Below are 18,719 nucleotides of genomic sequence, written 5' to 3'. Positions count from 1 at the left end.
AGGTCATGGTCCCAGGGTCCTGGGATCGAGCCCCACATCGGGCTCCCTGCTCTGCGGGAAGCCTGCTTCTCCCTCTCCCACTCCCCCTGCTTGTGTTCCCTCTCTCGCTGTCAAATAAATAAATAAAATCTTCAAAAAAAAAAATCTTTAAAACAGAACCAGTCTAGCGACACTACTCTTGGGCCAGAGGTAGGATATACCATATTTGAAAGGAGCTACGAGAAGAACGTATCAGTAAAAACTGAGAACTCTACCTTATGGTGAGTGAAGTTCAGCTGCAGCCCCATGGTAGCCAGAAGACAAGTACCATTGCTATTATTAACCGAGTAGGATCCCACCTCCGGTTTTTCCTTTGGAGTGGGTGTTGTAGTAGGTGATGGTGCAGTGGTGGGGATGACGGGCACCACAGTGGTTAAAGTTTTATCTTTTTCACACAGAAACTCTAAAGAAACAAACAAAGGACAAAATAAATTCAAGTGGCCTTTTTCTTAATTCATAAGGCCAGGAAAGAACAAAATATTTCTCACAACAGAAGTCCAAAGGGTTGTATTAGGGGAATCAGGCAGAGGTTCCCAAACTGCTGCTTCGGATGCCGACAATCTCTAAGAGTTATGACACACCAGACACATACAAACGCTTTATCTACTTCATACTTTATCTACCACACACTCAGCTTTTTAGACCCCAAAGTCCCTTTACTCCCAAAGAATGTCACCTGCCTCTGATGTGAAAATGAGAGATTGAAGTTTGAAAACATTTCACTCCTGCCCTCTTCTTTCCCACATACAACCACTAGAAGGAAGGACAGTGTTAACCAGGAAAACGTTCAGAAATCATTAAAGGGTTTAAATACAAATGAACCTTTTATTTGCATCATTATTTGTATCACCCCTTCAACGAATCAGAGGCATTTCAACCTCTTCTTAGGAAGTGCTGGTAGGTTTTCAGAGCTGGTGAATGAGAAATTATGACATTTCCATAAAGTCATATATAAGTTATAAAAGCAGTTTATAAAATTCAAGATTCGAACACAAAAATCTCATTCCTAAGCTAAAGAGCTGATGATCAAGCTATTTGAGGATTTGTTCAAACAAAGATTAGGTTTGATCAGCTGAAAACACTATAGGTCGAGCATTTGTAAAAAGCCATCCGTACAACGTGTACATCATCAACTTGAAATTGCAAGTTCCACAAGAACAAGGATTGTGGTTATTTACAAAAACTTTATAGTCCAGTGTAAGCTAGGAACAAGGCTTAGTATAGAAATGCTTCCAGATAACAACGTCAATGAAAGCCAGCTGGCATACTCTAATCTTAAATTAGGATCCAAGTATGTATACTTGAAGAACTCACCTTTTGTGCTCACTGTGCCATTCTGGACAAAAGCCTGTACGTGAACATCCCAATAGGACTGGACGACACCATTCTTCTCTATAGTTGATAAACTATTGCATCTGAAGATGTTGTTCAAAGGAATTCTGAATCCCATAGCGTCACGGACGGTCAAAATTCCTATAAAACAAGATTAACACTAGCTGTTCCCAAGAAGGTAGTTCTCAAAGTGATCACATAAATTTATCTATAGACTTTCTTCTCCTTCTGCCTGCCTGCCTCACCCCATCCTCAGGTGACAGAGGACATGGCACATTCAAGAAATGACAAATTCACTGGGGCTGAAACACAGGGAGTAAGAGGAAAGACATGATGGGGGTTAGGAGGGAAAGACGAGTCGCAAGTGGCCACGCGTTGATGGAAACTGGAGGAGGGCAGGTTAGGTTTTATTCTGTTAGCAATGGAAGGTTAGCTTCAGTTTTTAAAGCTGGAAATAAATAACACACACATAGTTTATTCTAAGGGAGATGGCAAAATTGTAGGGGCTAGGCAGGGGAACAAACTTTTAAGGGAAGTCATTTAAGAGGGAAAGCAGTTAGAAGGCTATTGTTCTGGCTGAGGTAAAAGGTGAGGAGGTTGCCTAAATTAAGATGGTGAGAGGCAGTCGAAAGAGAGCAAAGAGACCAAACTGAAAACACAGCTAAGGTACGATCAACAGGGCTTTGTAACCAAAGAAGGACGAAAGATGGATTCATCAAGGACTTTAGAGTAAATCCTTATTTTTGTGCTACTATCCCAAAGTATAAAATGAGCTTTTGGAACCTCTTCCTGGATAACATTTCAAGACTATTCCATTTTAGGAAATCTTCAGAATGTGAAAGGAGTAAGTTACAGTTAGTCTGTAGGGAGTTTTTATTATAATGCCTACGGTGAAACCTCAAAAAGACTATGATCACAATTATCCACCCAAATGGCTTAGTTTCTTTCGGAGAAGCAGCAAGGAAGGAAGGGATACAAGGTCCTTAATAGGGGCTGCCTTCGGGGCCTCTCCATCATGTAGCAAGGCAGCCAATTAATGCTGTCTTGGCACCCCCTAATGGCCAAAGGAAAAAAAAAATTTAAACCAAGAACCAGAACATTTTTCCCCAAAACGGTTTCTCACTGTTGACATAAGTGAATAGGTATTTGAACTGTCTTATACAGAGAGACCTCAAAAACAATCTATAGACATACTGGAGCTCTACTATGAAATGATAATTTTTTAAACTATATTATTTATGAATGTGTACAGATTAGTCAAATATAAACACACCAATAGGAAGGCTCCACCCTAAATTCCTAAGAGTGGCTGCCTCTTGGGAGGCAGAAAGGGAAGCTCTGGGGAGTGAGTACAGAGGAAACCTCAAATGTATCTGTAAGGTTTTATTTCTTTATTTTTTTTAAAGATTTTATTTATTTATTTGACAGAGAGAGACAGCGAGAGAGGGAACACAAGCAGGGGGAGTGGGAGAGGGAGAAGCAGGCTTCCCGCTGAGCAGGGAGCCTGATGCGGGGCTCGATCCCAGGATCCCGGGATCATGACCTGAGCCGAAGACAGATGCTTAACGACTGAGCCACCCGGGCGCCCCTATTTCTTTAAATAAATAAAAAGATGAGGCAAATATGAAAAAAAAATGGCATTTATAAATTCCGGGTAACGGATACATGTAGGTCTATTATATTATTCTCTGGACTTTCCTGTATTTTAATCATGCAAAAAAACTTTTAAAAGAAAATAGCAGCTTTCAAAGTTACTTCGATTAGCAGATGCCTAAAAATAAAACACTAAATTATTTCAAAAACAACAGTCCATTTAAGGAAGCCATTTTAAATTCCAAATAGTTTCAAGTATCTTCTTACAGAGACGCTAGTAATAAAAAAAACTGCATCGGCCCCTCGTTTAAAATAAAAAGGAGGAGAGTGAGATGTTAACGTTAGAGTCCATAGCTTTTCTATTCAGATCTCTCAGATTTGTCCTTTTATCCGCCACCCCCTTGGTCTAGGCACGCGCTGCATCATCCCTTGGTTACTCTAACAGCCTCTTAAAGCTGCCATATCTCTGCCTGCAGTCTCCTCACTTCCCAATTAATCCTGCAGAACATTCTTTATTAACTACTGTCTCTGCTTTTGTTATGTCATTCTCCTGCTTAAAAACCTAAAATGGTTCCCCAGTGTCTACCCCATCAAGCTAAATGCCTTTCCTTGGCTTCCAGGGCCCCCTACCATTTAGACCCGCTGCACCCAGCCCACTTGATTTTCCTTCTGCTACACACACGGCCTCTATTTTCATCAGGCAGCTCTCCAGCTTCCGCTGCACATACTATGCTTCCCCCTGCTGGAAATCCTCTGCTCAATCTCTCCGCCTGACTCAAGCTCCATTAGCCACTCCACTATTCAGCTCAGGTCCCTCCCTACACCAAGATTTCTCACTCCTCCAACGCCCGCTGACCTCTCCTTTCTCTCTGCTCCCAAGCAGACCACTGGGGAGGACACACTCAGACCGGCACTCGCAGAGGGGCTCAGGAAGTATATGCCATCCGCAACGTTTACTCTGTACCCTGAGAGAGAGGGTCGACAGGCTTTCCCCCCAAACAAAACCCCGGAACAACAACAACAAATCACACTGATCTCAAGCGCTTTCTACTTTTGCCATCTAACTTGGAAAAACAATTTTGCTTTGTCTCCCCAACTTGTTTTAGAACTCCTTGAAGGTGAGGGGCAAATCGTAGACTAGTTCTAAAGGACAATGCAGGGCACAAAGCTAAATATATCAAGTAAACCAGTAACAGTCTTGCTTCAGTCATCCTCTCAAACGAAGAGATTAGGAAAGAGAAAACTAGGATTGATTTCCAAGTCTCCATCCGTGTTACCTCCCAAGTTTTGCATGAGCTAATTCATCTCTGGGTCCCGAAAATAGGATCTTTTGATATCCATACCTCCAAATTAGTCATTCATCCCCAGGGCTTGCAACTGAAGCCCATCTGCCTGTGTTTCTGGGGTCAGAAAGAAATACTATCTGTGAAAAATGCTAAGCTACTTACAGACACCATGTTAACCCGAACCTCAATAGAAGGGAAAGAAAGGAGAATTACAGCCCTGACAAAATTGAAATCTCCACTATCCATGCCTTCAAAATATTTAGTACCAAAAAAAAAATCTAGTATGCATTTCGGTTCTAAGAGTGACAAGAACGCCTTATTGCCAATGCTTTTCCAAGTTCGTTTTGACCTGAAATTGTCTCAAAATAGCAACAAATGTTGACTTCAGTCATTCTGCCTTTAATTAATCATTTACTTTCCAGTCCAAATCCTATCTAAATGGTAAAAGGATCTGAAGATGAAGCATTTCTGCCCATCTCAGGTTACTGAACTTGTGCAGATTTAAAATAGCTATCGGTAAAGGATTTTCTCATTCATTCAGCATTTGCTGACTACCCACTACTGAATGAAATAAAAAATAATAGTGAAGGCATGAACTCTGTAAGCTTAACAGACTTGAGTTCAAACACCAGCTCACCCACTGACGAGCTGTGTGACCTCCGGGGAAGTCATTTATTTCATCAAGCCTCACTCCCTTTACCTATAAAGCTGGGATAATATCTACTTCCCAGGCTTGCTGTTATGGACTGAGGTGCAGCTAGTCACACACTTAGGGTACTCCGTGGTACAAAGTAAAGCACTCAAACAATGACTGCAAATACCATCACCGTGTCGAACACTGCCATACGTGGGGTGGCGGGGATACAAAGACATGAACTTTCTGTTCTAGTTAGGAAGACAGACATGCATGCAGATGATTTCTTACATTATTTACATTTATATTATTAATATAAAGCAAGAGAGGGGTGCCTGGGTGGTGCAGTCGGTTAAGAGTCCCACTCCTGGTTTCAGCTCACGTCGTGATCTCAGGGTCATGAGGTCGAGCCCCGCGTGGGAGCGGGGAGTCCACTTGGGTTTCTCTCTCTCTCCCTCTGCCCCTCCCCCCTGCGTGCATGCGCGTGCGCGCTCTCTTTCTTTCAAATAAATAAATAAAATCTTTAAAAAAAAGAGCAAGAGAACATAACAGAAATCTAATTTGAAAGCTTACCTTTATCTTTAGCATCAGGAAATGTCGTATTATCGCTAATGTTGTAGGAAAACGAGATGCCGTCAATTGAGTAAGTAGACGACTCCTTCGTAAAATTCACAGTCCAGGAAAAACCAGATCCAAACTGCACTGCTATTTTGGGATTGTTCTGGACATCCCCACAAATGCTTCCATTATATGTTGCAGTGCTAAAGTCTGAAATGGTTACAGTTTTCTAAAAGAAAAAGAAGTTCGGGGGTAAGGAGCTAACAGGCAGTAATGAGCACCAAGCATTTGCAGAGGATGTGCCAGTTCAGTCTCTGTCACCCCCCTTCCCCCATGGCCAGGTTGCCCTTGGCCTGGCCCGTTGTGTAAACCAGTCTCAGATTCTTCACCTACATACCAGTCCTCTGGACAAATTCATGTATGTCGAAAAGGAAAAGGAAAATGGGCCTGAACTTCTATTCTTGATTAAAAAAAAAAAATCAGGTTATAAGGAGGCAGGACCTTAACTAAAAGAAAATAAGAAGGCAAAAGGATTGAGAGAATACCCCCCCAAGGAGATTTTAACAGCAAACTATTAAAAATGGGAAAGCTTTGATGTGTACATGTTAAAGTATTACAGATGTAGTCAGACCTAAATGCCACAGTCTTCGGATCATTTGCCCTTAATCAACTGCAAGAAGAACTCCAAAGAACCCACGAAATAAAATATTCCTTCCAACACTAAACAGAATACCTTCAAGTATGTATGTTTTTGGAAACCCACAGAATTTAAGTGTTAAGTCAGTTAACATATGAAATCTTATTTATATAAATGTATACAAAGGATAAAGGGTAGAACTGAGTTCCTACTGTAAAACTCAAGGAAAAAGAAAAGCACTTACGGAAGTTTTGCTTGTGGTCTCATAGTGTATTGTGAAATTCATCTGCCATTTTGCATAAAGGCAAGTGGCTTTTTCTGAGTCTGTCACATTAAGTTCCAAGGCGTAAGATGAGACTGCTCCTAGATTAGAAAGAGTAAGACTGTAAAACCGTACCACGAAAACGTATCTGAAATAAAAAGCTCTACCCACCACTGAAATTCAACCAGCTCTAAAATGCAACAAAATACTTTGAAAATATATGGTATCTTGGTGATGGTTTTTCTTTGTATTTTTAGCGGAATCCTATTGATAAAGTTAGCATCACCCCTTCCAGAAGGAATGGTTACTTGACCTAGGATGCTTAGGTAAGGGCACAGACCGGTGACATTTGCCTTTTGCCTCCTAATAGCCATATCCACATTCATCTGTGCCTTGCTAGTTTTGCCTGTCAGGACTTTTGTTTTTAAGGTAAATGAGCTTACGGGAAGCTTGGGAGGGGTGTTAAACGGTCTCTCTCATTTGCAACAAGGATGGAACTAGAGGGTATTATGTGAAGTAATGTAAGTCAGAGAAAGACAAATACCATATGATCTCACTCATATGTGGAATTTAAGAAACAAAACAGATGAACATAGGGGAAGGGAAGGAAAAATAAAATAAGATGAAATCAGAGAGGGAGACAAACCATAAGAGACTCTTCACTGTAGGAAACAAACTGAGGGTTGCTGGAGGGGAGGGGGGTGGGGAGATGGAGTAACTGGGTGATGGGCATGCAGGAGGGCACGTGATGGAATGAGCACTGGGTGTGATATGCAACTGATGAATCACTAAATTCTATCCCTGAAACTAATAATACACACTATATGTTAATTAATTGATTTTAAATAAAAAAACAAAAACAACAACAACAAAAAACCCTGTCTCCCTCAAACCAGCTGGTGGAACTTTCTCTGTCAAAATAATGATAGATCGGATGTTCTATGGTCTTGTTGCTTTCAATCCTGTCACAAGCTATGTGACCCATGACACACGGATGTCTTGGCAAACTATTTTATTCTGATATGAAAGTGTGGGATAGCTCTTTGTAAGCATGTGCACCATGTGACCAAAAGAACAGAGTTTCAAAGGTTGTTAGGTCTAAGAGCAAAAAGTTAATTTTTTATAAATGTAACATTCATCACTTTGGTTTATTTTAAAATCCAATCGATTAGGAAGGCTGATGAATCTTCTGACATGGACTCAAAGTCACTTCCTACGTTCTGAACCTGCTACCTCTTTAGGCAGAGAAACCTTACAGGGACAGAAAAGCCTTGGGACTTTTGAGCTAACTTGGCTCTGATCTACACAGGGACATCACCTTTTAAACTGAAGAGCCCAAGGACTCAAAATACTATGTGCCAGCAAACACACCAGCAGTATAAATGACTGACAACCATTTAAGGGTTTTCTTCACTGTCTCACACATTACCCAAGGGGTGAGCTGTTTCCTGTTAAGACAGATGCGTACCTTTTAATGACACCTGAGCAACCCAGCGTCATCTACAAGTAGGGACATGCTATAGAGTGTAGAGCACGAAGTCCTAAGAGGAATACCAAGAAGGCGTGCCTCAGCAACAGCTTTCAAGCTGTACACAGAAGCCGATCGTCGTGATGCCACAGAGACCAGGCTGCCTCACAAGCCTGAATGTTCTGCTAAAGCTTGTGGTTACTGAGTACCTAAATGTACTGGTTAAGGCCTGAAAAGACCTCGGGAGGCCTAAGGAGATTTCACAGCTGTCCTTTTCGAAGTACAATATGGAATGGAGGAGCTTGTCATCCCTGACCCGAGGCCACCCTGTAGTGGTGCCGGGAACTCTGTCTTCTAATGTTTCCAGTCGACTGGAGGCCTGCTTTTTATATGCTGTCTCTCTGGTCTCATTTAAAGTCCCTAGCTTTAACATAACTTCCTTGTACTCAAAGGCTTCAAAACGGCTGGAAATAACCAAGAAAAGCCTCACACTGGTTAATCATTTACTTTCCAAAGATAACTGAAGTAACAGATAAAAAATGGCAGAAGATGGTAACAGCCCTGACGTGCCCATGTGGGAGACCTCAAACGTCATGAAGCAGAAGGCACAAGTTGTGGTTCAAATTTACCACTACAGTAAATTCAAGACAGTCTAGCTGCCGACCTGAAAATGAGAACTGAGAAATGCCCTGAGGGCTCCAGCCCTTTCTGTTCTGGTGCCTTGGCCACCTTTCTCCCAGTGAGAACTATTCTTTTCGCAGAGCTTCCCCGCTTCCTTCCTCTCGACCTCTCCCAACTGCACCGGAAACCACTTTCACTCAATCGCTATCAACCTCACACTCAACAATTCCAAAATGAAAATTCACTCTAAACTGGTCCCCTTCTCGGCCTCTCTAGCTCTCAAGGAGAGGTGGGACCCAGTACAGTCACTCAGGCTCACAAGTTTGGGAATCAGCTTCTACTTCATTCCCTTTGTGAAGTCCTACTGGGTTTTTGCCCCCTTCAAATCCTCTCTTAAATCCAATCCTGGCCTTTTATTTCTATTCCCAATCCACCGTCCCACCCCTAAATTACTGCAGACGCGTCCTAGCTGTCCCTCAGAAATGCTCCCTGTTTAATGGTCCCTAAATACCTCTTCGTCTCTGGACCTAGCTCCAAAACTCCCATATTAAATTTAAGTTCCTCCACCTGACTCTCAAAGTAATCCTTAATCTCATCCCACCCTCTTCCTTCAACTTCTCTCAAACCATTTTCCCAGAACACACCCTTTAATCCGGTTAAACTTGTTCCACTGGACCCAAATGCCATGCTCTATACTCAATTTCTACCCCTAGGCTTCACCTGTCCCTAACAATTGAAATTCACGGTTTTTCCACTGACCTCAGTGTTCACCTTGGGAAGGATCTCCCTCTCTGTTTGGCTGCTGCCCCCAAATCTGAAACACCACCCCCCCCCACCCCCCCCCCCCCCGCCGACTCTGCCTCTTCCTAATAATTTCTGGCCTATCACCACCCACTGTAAAAGCTGAAAACGTCAGACACGTGCTGTCCCGGCCTCCCTGGCAGCAGGGATGGGCACCTGTGCTCGGCTCCGCCGGACACAGGCATCCACCCCAGAGCTCAGATAGGAGGGCAGCGGAATGGAGCCGCGAACGAAGCTGCTACGGCGGGCAGGGTCAAGGTCCCAGGCAACAAGGCCGGCCAAGCTGGTGGCAGTGGCCCAGAGCGGGCGGACTGCAGTGTCACGCTTGGCGCTGTTAGTGCGGCTCAGGGCCGTGATCTGGGAAACTCAACCAGGCTTCGAGATACACAGCCAGGAGCTCTGGTAATTCTGAGTTACCGGATGCACATTTTTTCATAAACATACAGAAGAGTGCACACTGTAACACACGAAAGGGAAAAGCGCACGTAACGTGAAGCAGACAGCTCCAAGAATTTCCACAAGCTGAGTCCACTTGCGTCAAGAAACAGAACATTCCAAGTGCCCCTGAAGCCCCCACTGTTCCCCCTTCCAGGTACCTTTTTCCCCTCCCAAGGGCAAACCCCTATCCTGACTTCTAACTATATAGATTAATTTTGCCTGATTTTCAACTTGATACCAATGGAATCACTATGTTCTTTTGTGTCTGGCTTCTTGCACCGCATATTATGTTTGTGAGGTTCACCCAGGATGGTGTGTGCAACTGCAGTTTGTCCGAACTCACTCTGTATGTGTAGCTTTCTGTGATTGGGTAAATATTCCACTACTGATCTATGGTAGATCGTAGATGGCATATGGACAGTTTCCAGTTTGGTCCTGCTGTGCGTGGACACATTGGCGAACACACGTGGATGTGTACCTGTTGGGTATATATGTAGGAATGAAATGGTGGGATCGAAGCCTACGCATATGCCCTGATATCTTTTTAATAAATTCCTTTTCTGCTTAAAATCGATCAGATTTTATTTCTGGTGCTTACAATTAAGAACCTGGACTGGGGGGCACCTGGGTGGCTCAGTTGGTTAAGCGTCTGCCTTCGGCTCAGGTCATGATCCCGGGGTCCTGGGATGGAGCCCCGCATCGGGCTCTCTTTCAGCGGGGAGTCTGCTTCTCCCTCTGACCCTCCCCCCTCTCATGCTCTCTCTCTCTCTCTCAAATAAATAAAATCTTAAAAAAAAAAAAAAAAGAATCTGGGGGGCACCTGGGTGGCTCAGTTGGTTGGGCATCTGCCTTCAGCTTGGGTCATGATCCCAGGGTCCTGGGATCGAGCCCCGCGTCGGGCTCCCTGCTCAGTGGGGAGCCTACTTCTCCCTCTCCCTCTGCCTGCCACTCTGCCTACTTATGCTCTCTGTCAAGTAAACAAATAAAATCTTTAAAAAAAAAAAGAACCTGGACTGATAAGCTACCCATTTCTCAACAGCCAAGTATCTCTACCAAGGTCTCCTTAACTGTAAAAGCCTCGAGGAGCTGTCATACATGGCCCATACCCCCACCTTTCTGTATATTTTATACTATCCTGAATTATTCAGTTATTTTATGCCTGTAAATCCTGACTCCTATATTGTCACAAGCTCTAAGACAGCAGTTCTGTTAACTTCACAACAAACTGATGTGTCATGGTAAATCACAGTATACAGCAGGTAACTTGTTAACTAATAAAAAAAGGACCTGAGTCTGTGAATGAATGATGTATATGGATTCAAGATTCCCCTTTGATAATGTCTCTGCCACTCATTTGAATTCCAATATTCTCCCTTACCAACAGATGATCTAATCTATGCTGCAGCCCCTAGGAGTGTGCCCCTTATATGAACGTCATCCATCACGGGTGCCATGGTTGGGGAGATCATGTCTATTACTTTCCCTCCATCTCCTATCATTTCTAATAGTGTGGAATACATATTAGTTTCTCAATAACTCCTGGTTGATCATATCAAGGTAAAAATACCCTGCAATAAGGACCTGAAATATAGTTTAATTACAAAAAGGCCAGTGTTTTAGCTCTTCCAAATCATGAACCTAACCTATCTGGCTTCTAGATACTCCCTCAATCCCCAAGTCAGTTTTTGCCTCAATAAATTTTGACATGAATTTCAAGCTAGGAATAATGTATTTTCCATAAGGCAAGTTGACAGTTGAAACATTTACACTTTGCTAAAAAAGTCTCCGGCAAACCATTTCCATCCTTATTGCTGTATTTGATTTTAGCATAGCTAAACCATTTTTGTTTGAAAGTCTTTATGACATTAAAAAAAAAAACCCACAGCTGTGTCAACTATACTCAAATTAAAAAAAAATAATTAAATTTAGTTAAATAATGTTTTTCAAGAGAAACCCCACACAGCTGAATATATCCTAGAGTGTGTAATTATAGAGCTGAGAGTTTATTCTCCAAAGAAAAAGGCATGCCTCAAAATCAACTTTTTTCAAATTTAAATATCCTCTCAATCTTATCTCCAAAAAGTTCATTTACAGGTTCTTTTAGAACTCACAACTTATTTCGCCAAGCATGACATGCCGCAAAAAGTGGCTAGGTTTTTACAAGTCTATCTGACCCGAAGCGTAGTAGAAAAAATACACATTTGCAGGGGCGCCTGGGTGGCTCAGTCGTTAGGTAGCTGCCTTCGGCTCAAGTCATGATCCCAGGGTCCTCGGATGGAGCCCCGCATCAGGCTCCCTGCTCGGTGGGAAGCCTGCTTCTCCCTCTCCCACTCCCCCTGCTTCTGTTCCCTCTCTCTCTGTCAAATAAATAAATAAAATCTTTAAATATATATATATACATTTGCAAACAAAAGGGGGGTGGGGTGGGAACATAATAGCAGTGGTAAAACAAAACCAATAAAAAACAATGATCTAAGAGGCAATATAATGAGGCGATTAAGAGCCCCATCCCTGGCACTGAAAAGCTAGAATTCAAATCAAGTCAGTCCAATTTACTGGCTGTGAGACTCTAGGCAAGTTATCCTCGCTAAGAATTGCAGTACTTCTCGAACAGGTTCTTCGAAAGCCTGCAAGCCCTTCAGAGCTAAGAGAAATTTGCCAAGCAAGTTGGATATTCCAGCTTACAAGTTTCCCTTCTAGTAAATAGAGCACCTAAAGGAATCCTTCCCAAATTGTAATTCTATGTTCACTTTCATCATATTAAGTTATGAACTCCTGAACTCAAACTCATCAGTTCAGAATGATGCTGGGCAAAGGGTCTTAAAAAACAACAACAACAACAAAAACACGACATGGGCATACAGTACCTATTTATTCTTTCTTTGCTGTTCATAGGTTTAATAAATCAGATTAACTGTTCCTCATTTATTAAGTCCTCATTTATGCTTCCTAATATAGGTACAACCACCCATTCAGTTGCTGATGCTCTCAATTTCTGGTAAATCTCTTTTAAAAAGAAAAGTAATAAAATGATTTTAAGCTACAAAATAATTTAAGATCAGGCAGTGGGTAAGGAAGTGAGCTTCAACACTATTCAACTAATGGAAAATGCTTATTGCTGAGTGAGTGGTGTTTGGCAGACCTCCAGAATTCTTTTGCAATGCACAGCAAGATAACAACAAGCACTTATAAAGTACACTTTTGGATCAGAGGCGATCTCTGATCACTTTAATAAGAAATTATGATCAGAATGCTCTTGTCACTACAGGAGGAAGAGCAGACTTCCTGCACCAAGGGTCACTTAAGTCAGCTACAGTGCTATGAAATCATTGTCAATCGCAAATTCCACTCAAGGATATGGAAGAAAGCCGCACTCCTGGGAAATATTTGAATATCTATAATCCTATCAGATGTGATAACCAATGACTAATGGACAAATAATAAGCCTGTCCTTTCAACTATCTCTACTATAGCTAAAAATAATTGTAGCAGAACCTTGAAATCAAAGTTATCAGCTTAACAAATGTGGTTAAGGTTACAGAGAGATCTCCTGCTTACTTTCTCTCTTTCAGATCACCTCCAAAGGGAGGGAGATTGGTTCTCTGTGAAAACCTGATTCTCCTTCCCACCGAGGCCTTCCTAGTTCTCCCTGTTAACCCTGCCTACCATGGAGGTGTATCTGAAGGGGTAGCATTATGATATGGGATCATACATCAGTAAAATGGTTTATAATTATCTGCGCTGCTTAGCACTGATCTTGAAGTTCTCAATACAAAGACACAAAAAACACCTCTTGCGACACATAATTTAAGGTTCACGGAAGAAAAAGGAGACCAAGTTGGTCTAATTTACAGTCATATCCCCAGTGCCCACCAATGAACACCCTCAACAAAAATCTCAGGGTTAACCATGTACCAGGTGCTGTGCTAAGTAGGCAATGAGAAATAACAGTGCCTAAGATAGTCTTGGCTCCCAGAGACTAATGCCTTAGGGGAGATCTGACTGGCAATGGGATGTTTTTTTTAAGGATTTATTTATTTGACAGAGAGAGACACAGCGAGAGAGGGAACACAAGCAGGGGGAGTGGGAGAGGGAGAAGCCGGCTTCCTGCCCAGGAGGGAGCCCGATGCGGGGCTCGATCCCAGGACGCCGGGATCATGACCTGAGCCGAAGGCAGATGCTTAACCGACTGGCCACCCAGGCGCCCCTGGCAATGGGTTTTTAAAAAGAGTGGAAAATAGGCTAGGCTAATAAGCTAAGAGTTTGGGAACGACAAGATTTACTCCTATTCCTCCAGATGGTCACCTGGCTGGCCTCCCTGCAACACTCAGGTCTCCGCTCACCGGGTAATCGATAGATAACCATTTGTGGGAGGGGGCCTCCTACCAGTGAAGCACACTTGGGATATTTATATGAGGTTTCTCCAACCCAGAAAAGCACCAAGAAGTCAAACTAGTTGTAAAAATCAATAACCACAGAAGAATTCTGAAATCTATGATGTCACAAAGAAAAAACACTTAGGCAACGATGCTAGGAAATGATTTTTAGCCACTACTCTTTATAATGCATCTATATAGCTTTTCTTCAGAAAACTCAGAGCTTTTCTTCAGAAAGTTCTCTAGTCAGTTATAATTCATTCAAATAAAGAGCATAACTTAATCTCTGTGAAAAGGACCAATAATAATACATAACCCCTAAGAACTCTCCTCTATACTTGCTGTAAAGCAGCTATTTTTAAAAAGTTTCCGTGGAGCCAGAATAGTTATAAAGTTACAAAGTGAAACTGGCACAGCTTGAGCACTCAAGCTAATGAGACTATAAATTCAGGACAGATCCCCCTTCAATGGTACCCCGGAAGAGCACAAGATTCACAGCAGCTCCTGCACAAATATTCACGGAGTTCTTAAAAACCTTATTCCTGGTATCCACTGTGATGTATGCAAAACCCACCAAGCAACTCAAGACGGGCTCAGGTCTTAAGAGAGAAAGCCACATGGAAGGAGTCTGAGCTCCACCCTGAACCAGCAGCTGCCAGAAAAAGCAGCTGTATCGAAGAGATGATTTCTATTTTACCCTGATATCGTCTGAAAAATCTAATCTAGGTACATTATGAACTTTTACTCCTCCAAATCCTGTTCTAAACCTGGAAGTAGAGGAAAGCGACCTTGGAAATCTTCCAAGAAGATGGATCTAGTTAGTCCCGATCAATAAATTTAGGCAAACTAGCAGATGAGCTGACGGGTTCTTTTATGTGCTTCTTTTTGCCTGTTTATTTTCTGCAATGAGCAAGCATTGCTTTTGTAAAAACAAAACAAAAAAGCTTTCATTAAAAAAAAAAAAAATCTAATGACACGAAAGCCAACAAGCAGGACAGCTATTATTTTTTTTTCACTTTCTCTAAACAATAACCGTGTTGTGTTTGTGCAGATTCAATTGGCAGTGAACTACTGATTAACAGATGCCTCAGTCAGATGTGTTCTAGCCACTGATAAGGTGCTTTTCGTTGTAAACAATCCTCTCCTAGGGTCACCAGCTCCTCAGTAAGTGCTTCACAGCAGTGTTAGAGCTTCGAATTGTGTTTGAGCAAAGTCTCCACGGCCCCCTTCCAGAAGGGCTATGGAGGCGTCTCCTGCCCTATGTGGATAGCCGCACTAGTTCGGGGAGTCCGAAACGTTTGGTATCAGGACCCCTTACTCTCTTACCCACTGAGGACTTCAAAGAGCTTTGGTTTACGTGCGTTCTATCTATTGGTATTTGCCATGCTCGAAATTAAAAATGAGAAGTGAATAAAACACAACATCAGGGCCATCAGAGTGGTGATGTCATCACACAGGATGAAGCCTCTGGAAAACTCCACTGTACGCTGGAGTGAGTGTGTGAGTGAAAAAGACAAATAACTTCTTGGTATTCTTTTAGAAATAAGTTTTATCTGACAGGCACCCCCTCAAAAAGATCCCTGAGAATCACCAAATCAGATCAAGAACCCTTCCAGCGCTATCACTCTGGAGCAAGACTGCTCAACCTCAGCACTACTGACATTTTGAGGTGGATAATTCTTTGTTGGGGGGGGCACTACGCTGTGTACTGTAGGATGTTTAGCAGAATCCCCAGCCTCTACCCCCTAGATGCCAAACGCAATCCCCTGTTGCGACAACCAAAATGTCTCCAGATATTGCCAAATGTTCCTGTCTGAGAATCCACTATTTTAGGGTGCTGATTTTATGCTACTGAAATGTGAATTACAACATGTGCACCTCTCACTGCCTTCTCAGACCCCTATTATCTTTATCTACTAGCCACTCCCATCTGGGTCTGTTCCTTCTGGTTTTTTTTATGTGGTCACAAACAGCAAGTCGGTGGATAGCAACAAGCACAGGATGAATGAGGTCAGGAAGAGACCTTCTGGTCAAAGTTCACCTTTCAGGCATTACAGCCCTCGGGGACCCAGTGATCTTTGGGGGAGGGGGGTATAACACAGTCAGCCAACATTCATCCAGCCATTCTTATGACTCGTTAACAACCAAGTCTTTGACAAGTTACCTTTCTCCTCCAAAAATGAAGTAAAGGGCCAGCTGTGCCACTGAGAAGGAGCTTCTGAAGGCAGAGAGGCAGCGTACACGACTCAGACCACCACCCCCAAAACCTCACATCCGGGAGGCCCTCCCAACCGAAATACTTGGAGATTGTTTTTAAGTCTTTTTTAAGTTGTTGTTGTTTTAAATCAGGATCAGGCCGGGAGGAAGTAGCAAAACTAATAGAAAACAGACATCCTAGGATGCCTGGGCTCAGGTCATGATCCTGGGGTCCCTGGATCGAGCCCCGCATTGGGCTCCCTGCTCAGCGGGGAGTCTGCTTCTCCCTCTGACCCTCCCCCCTCTCATGTGCTCTCTCATTCTCTCTCTCAAATAAATAAATAAAATCTTAAAAAAAAAAAGAAAACTGACATCAACACCTCCAAGTCAGATCTTCACTCCCCACCAAAGTTCCCCCTCTTCCCTTTAGTCTCCAGAGGTTAGGTCCTAGTTTTCTCGCCTGGAAATTGCCCCGGGCCACCTTAGGTCCCTACCCCTCAAAACTCCAACTACCAAACTCAAATCCAGCATCATTCCTCATCTCTTTACTCACCCTTCCTCCAGGACCTCAAATTCCCACCCACAAACCGCCCCCCCAGCCCCCTCGCTGTCCCCCAGACTCTACTGTCATATCTGCCCCTACCCCCCCACCCTTCCCCCAAGCTTCCTCACGCAGGCGACAGTCTCTTCCCTCCCCAATTTTCGCTCTCATCCCATAATTTTCCACCATCTTCAAAACTCTTCCCTGATCCTAAGAAACCAGGACCCTGTCTCTGCCACCCCAGAATCGCACGTACGTCCCTCCTACACTCACTCCTCAGTATCTTCCCCAAGTTACTCTTCCTACCCAGATCGGCTCCACTCCTCACTCTTCCCCACCTACTCCCTCGGCGCCCCCCCGCGCTTACTTGCCCCTTCTCACTCTCACGGGCCCTTCTTGCCCGCCATCCCTCGGTCAGGCCTTCTCTAGGTCACGGCTCGCCTCCCTGGGCCAAGCGCCGCCGCCCAGTGTCAGCCGCTCAGCCTCTCAACCCTCCCCCCCTCCCCCCGGACCAGTCTTTCGGGTTGTGGCCTTTGAACTGGGCTCCCCGGGCCCAGGCTGAGGGACAGAGCAGGAGGGCCCGACAACTCACCCAGGACAAGGCAGAGCAGAACGAGCCCTGAGCCCGGAACCGGGGAGAGGCGGAAGCACACCATGATTCCGCAAAGCAGGAGGCGGCGGCGGCTGGTCGGGGTGGAGGTGGCGGCGGCGGTGGCAACGGCAGCAGCAACACCAGCGAAAAGGCTTCGGGGAACCGGGCCAGGAGGACCGCGGACCACCGACCACAGCCCCGCAAACGCCAGGACTCGGCGCTTCAGCGCGGGTCATAAGACTAGGGGCGGGGCTCGTGCTTGCCTTTAGCCAATCTCCGCGCTTGAAAGCGGCGAGAGGGGTGGTGATGTAGGAGCCGGTGGGCGGGGCGACCATGCCCTGGCTTTTTGGTTCACAATCATTCCTACGCGCCTGAGAGCTCTGTGCGGACGGCTTTTTCTAAGGCTTAAAAGAGAGGATTAACTTTCCGGGGTGTAGGTAGTAGAGTTCATTTCAGTTCCGACTCCTTGAGGAGGAAGAGAATAATTTTGTTGAATTAAAAAGGTTGCTAAGCATCACAACGTAATATATGTAAAAATAATATACAGCTGTTCTAGGAACACTGTGGTTACCCCTGCTGTTCATGTGATTGATTAAATGGATAAGGGAGCTAGGGGGTAATATGGTGTCGCGGATCGCCAGAGCAAGACGTGGCCTTGAAGTTCGCCTAGTTACAATACCCTGTTTTTCGGACGGAGGAATTGAACTCAGAAAGAGGAAGAATCTTCTTTAAATACAGAAAGAAAGAAAATAGGAAAGAGAAAAATAAAATAGGAAGATAAAGGGGAAAAAATAAAGCTCATCCATATTCCCACTACCCAGAGAGAGATGGTTATCTAGCTCTCTTTCCGGTTGCTTTTCCTATGCATATCCACATGTGAATATTCTTTAATGAATTCATATTAAACATACTATTTGGTATACTTAACAATTGAACAGATGAAACCTCAAATAGTCAACAAAGGAAAGCATTCAAAAACTATAAAAAGAATCTCAAGTTGGGATAAAGCACTAATTCTCAAATGTTAGTGTCGGAAAGAATCATCTAGGGAGTTTGAATACCTCATTCGCAGAGATTCTGAGACAGTAGGTCTCTGGCTGCCCTGGGAGTCTGCATTTTGAACAAACACCCCAGGTGATTCCGATTTCTGTGGTTCCCGGACTACACTTTGAGAAACATTAGAAAATAGAGCTCCAAAAGCGTCTAATCCAGGAGATCTTAATCTGGTGTCAATGGATGAACTTGCCGGGGGTGGGCGAGGGTGGAGGGGACCGTCTGTGAATCTCCAGAAATTACTTGCAACACTTATGTATGCGTATTTTTCATGGGGAGAGGGGCTATAGCT

The 18,719-nt window shown here is 43.7% G+C and overlaps 1 protein-coding gene across 3 annotated transcripts in view; it reads right to left on the bottom strand.

The window, feature by feature from the left end:
- LOC118520735 (lysosome-associated membrane glycoprotein 2) overlaps positions 1-17,614 on the bottom strand; it is a 39,614-nt gene extending 22,000 nt beyond the window's left edge. For 2 of the 3 annotated variants that reach the window (XM_078064147.1, XM_078064149.1), the window contains exons 1-5: positions 17,375-17,614; positions 6,324-6,442; positions 5,458-5,671; positions 1,354-1,512; positions 255-442 (exon numbers count right to left, since the gene is read on the bottom strand). In XM_078064147.1, the coding sequence (XP_077920273.1) occupies positions 255-442; positions 1,354-1,512; positions 5,458-5,671; positions 6,324-6,442; positions 17,375-17,438 (744 nt within the window). In that variant the 5' untranslated portion in view covers positions 17,439-17,614. The remainder of the gene's footprint in view (positions 1-254; positions 443-1,353; positions 1,513-5,457; positions 5,672-6,323; positions 6,443-17,374) is intronic. The other variant, XM_078064148.1, reaches the window with a different exon arrangement.
- Between the last annotated feature and the right edge of the window lie 1,105 nt (positions 17,615-18,719).

Source organism: Halichoerus grypus, chromosome X (genome assembly GCF_964656455.1).
Source record: "Halichoerus grypus chromosome X, mHalGry1.hap1.1, whole genome shotgun sequence".
Classification (NCBI taxonomy): domain Eukaryota; kingdom Metazoa; phylum Chordata; class Mammalia; order Carnivora; family Phocidae; genus Halichoerus; species Halichoerus grypus.
Note: the sequence above shows the minus strand (reverse complement) of the source record. Positions and strands in the feature narration are given on the sequence as shown.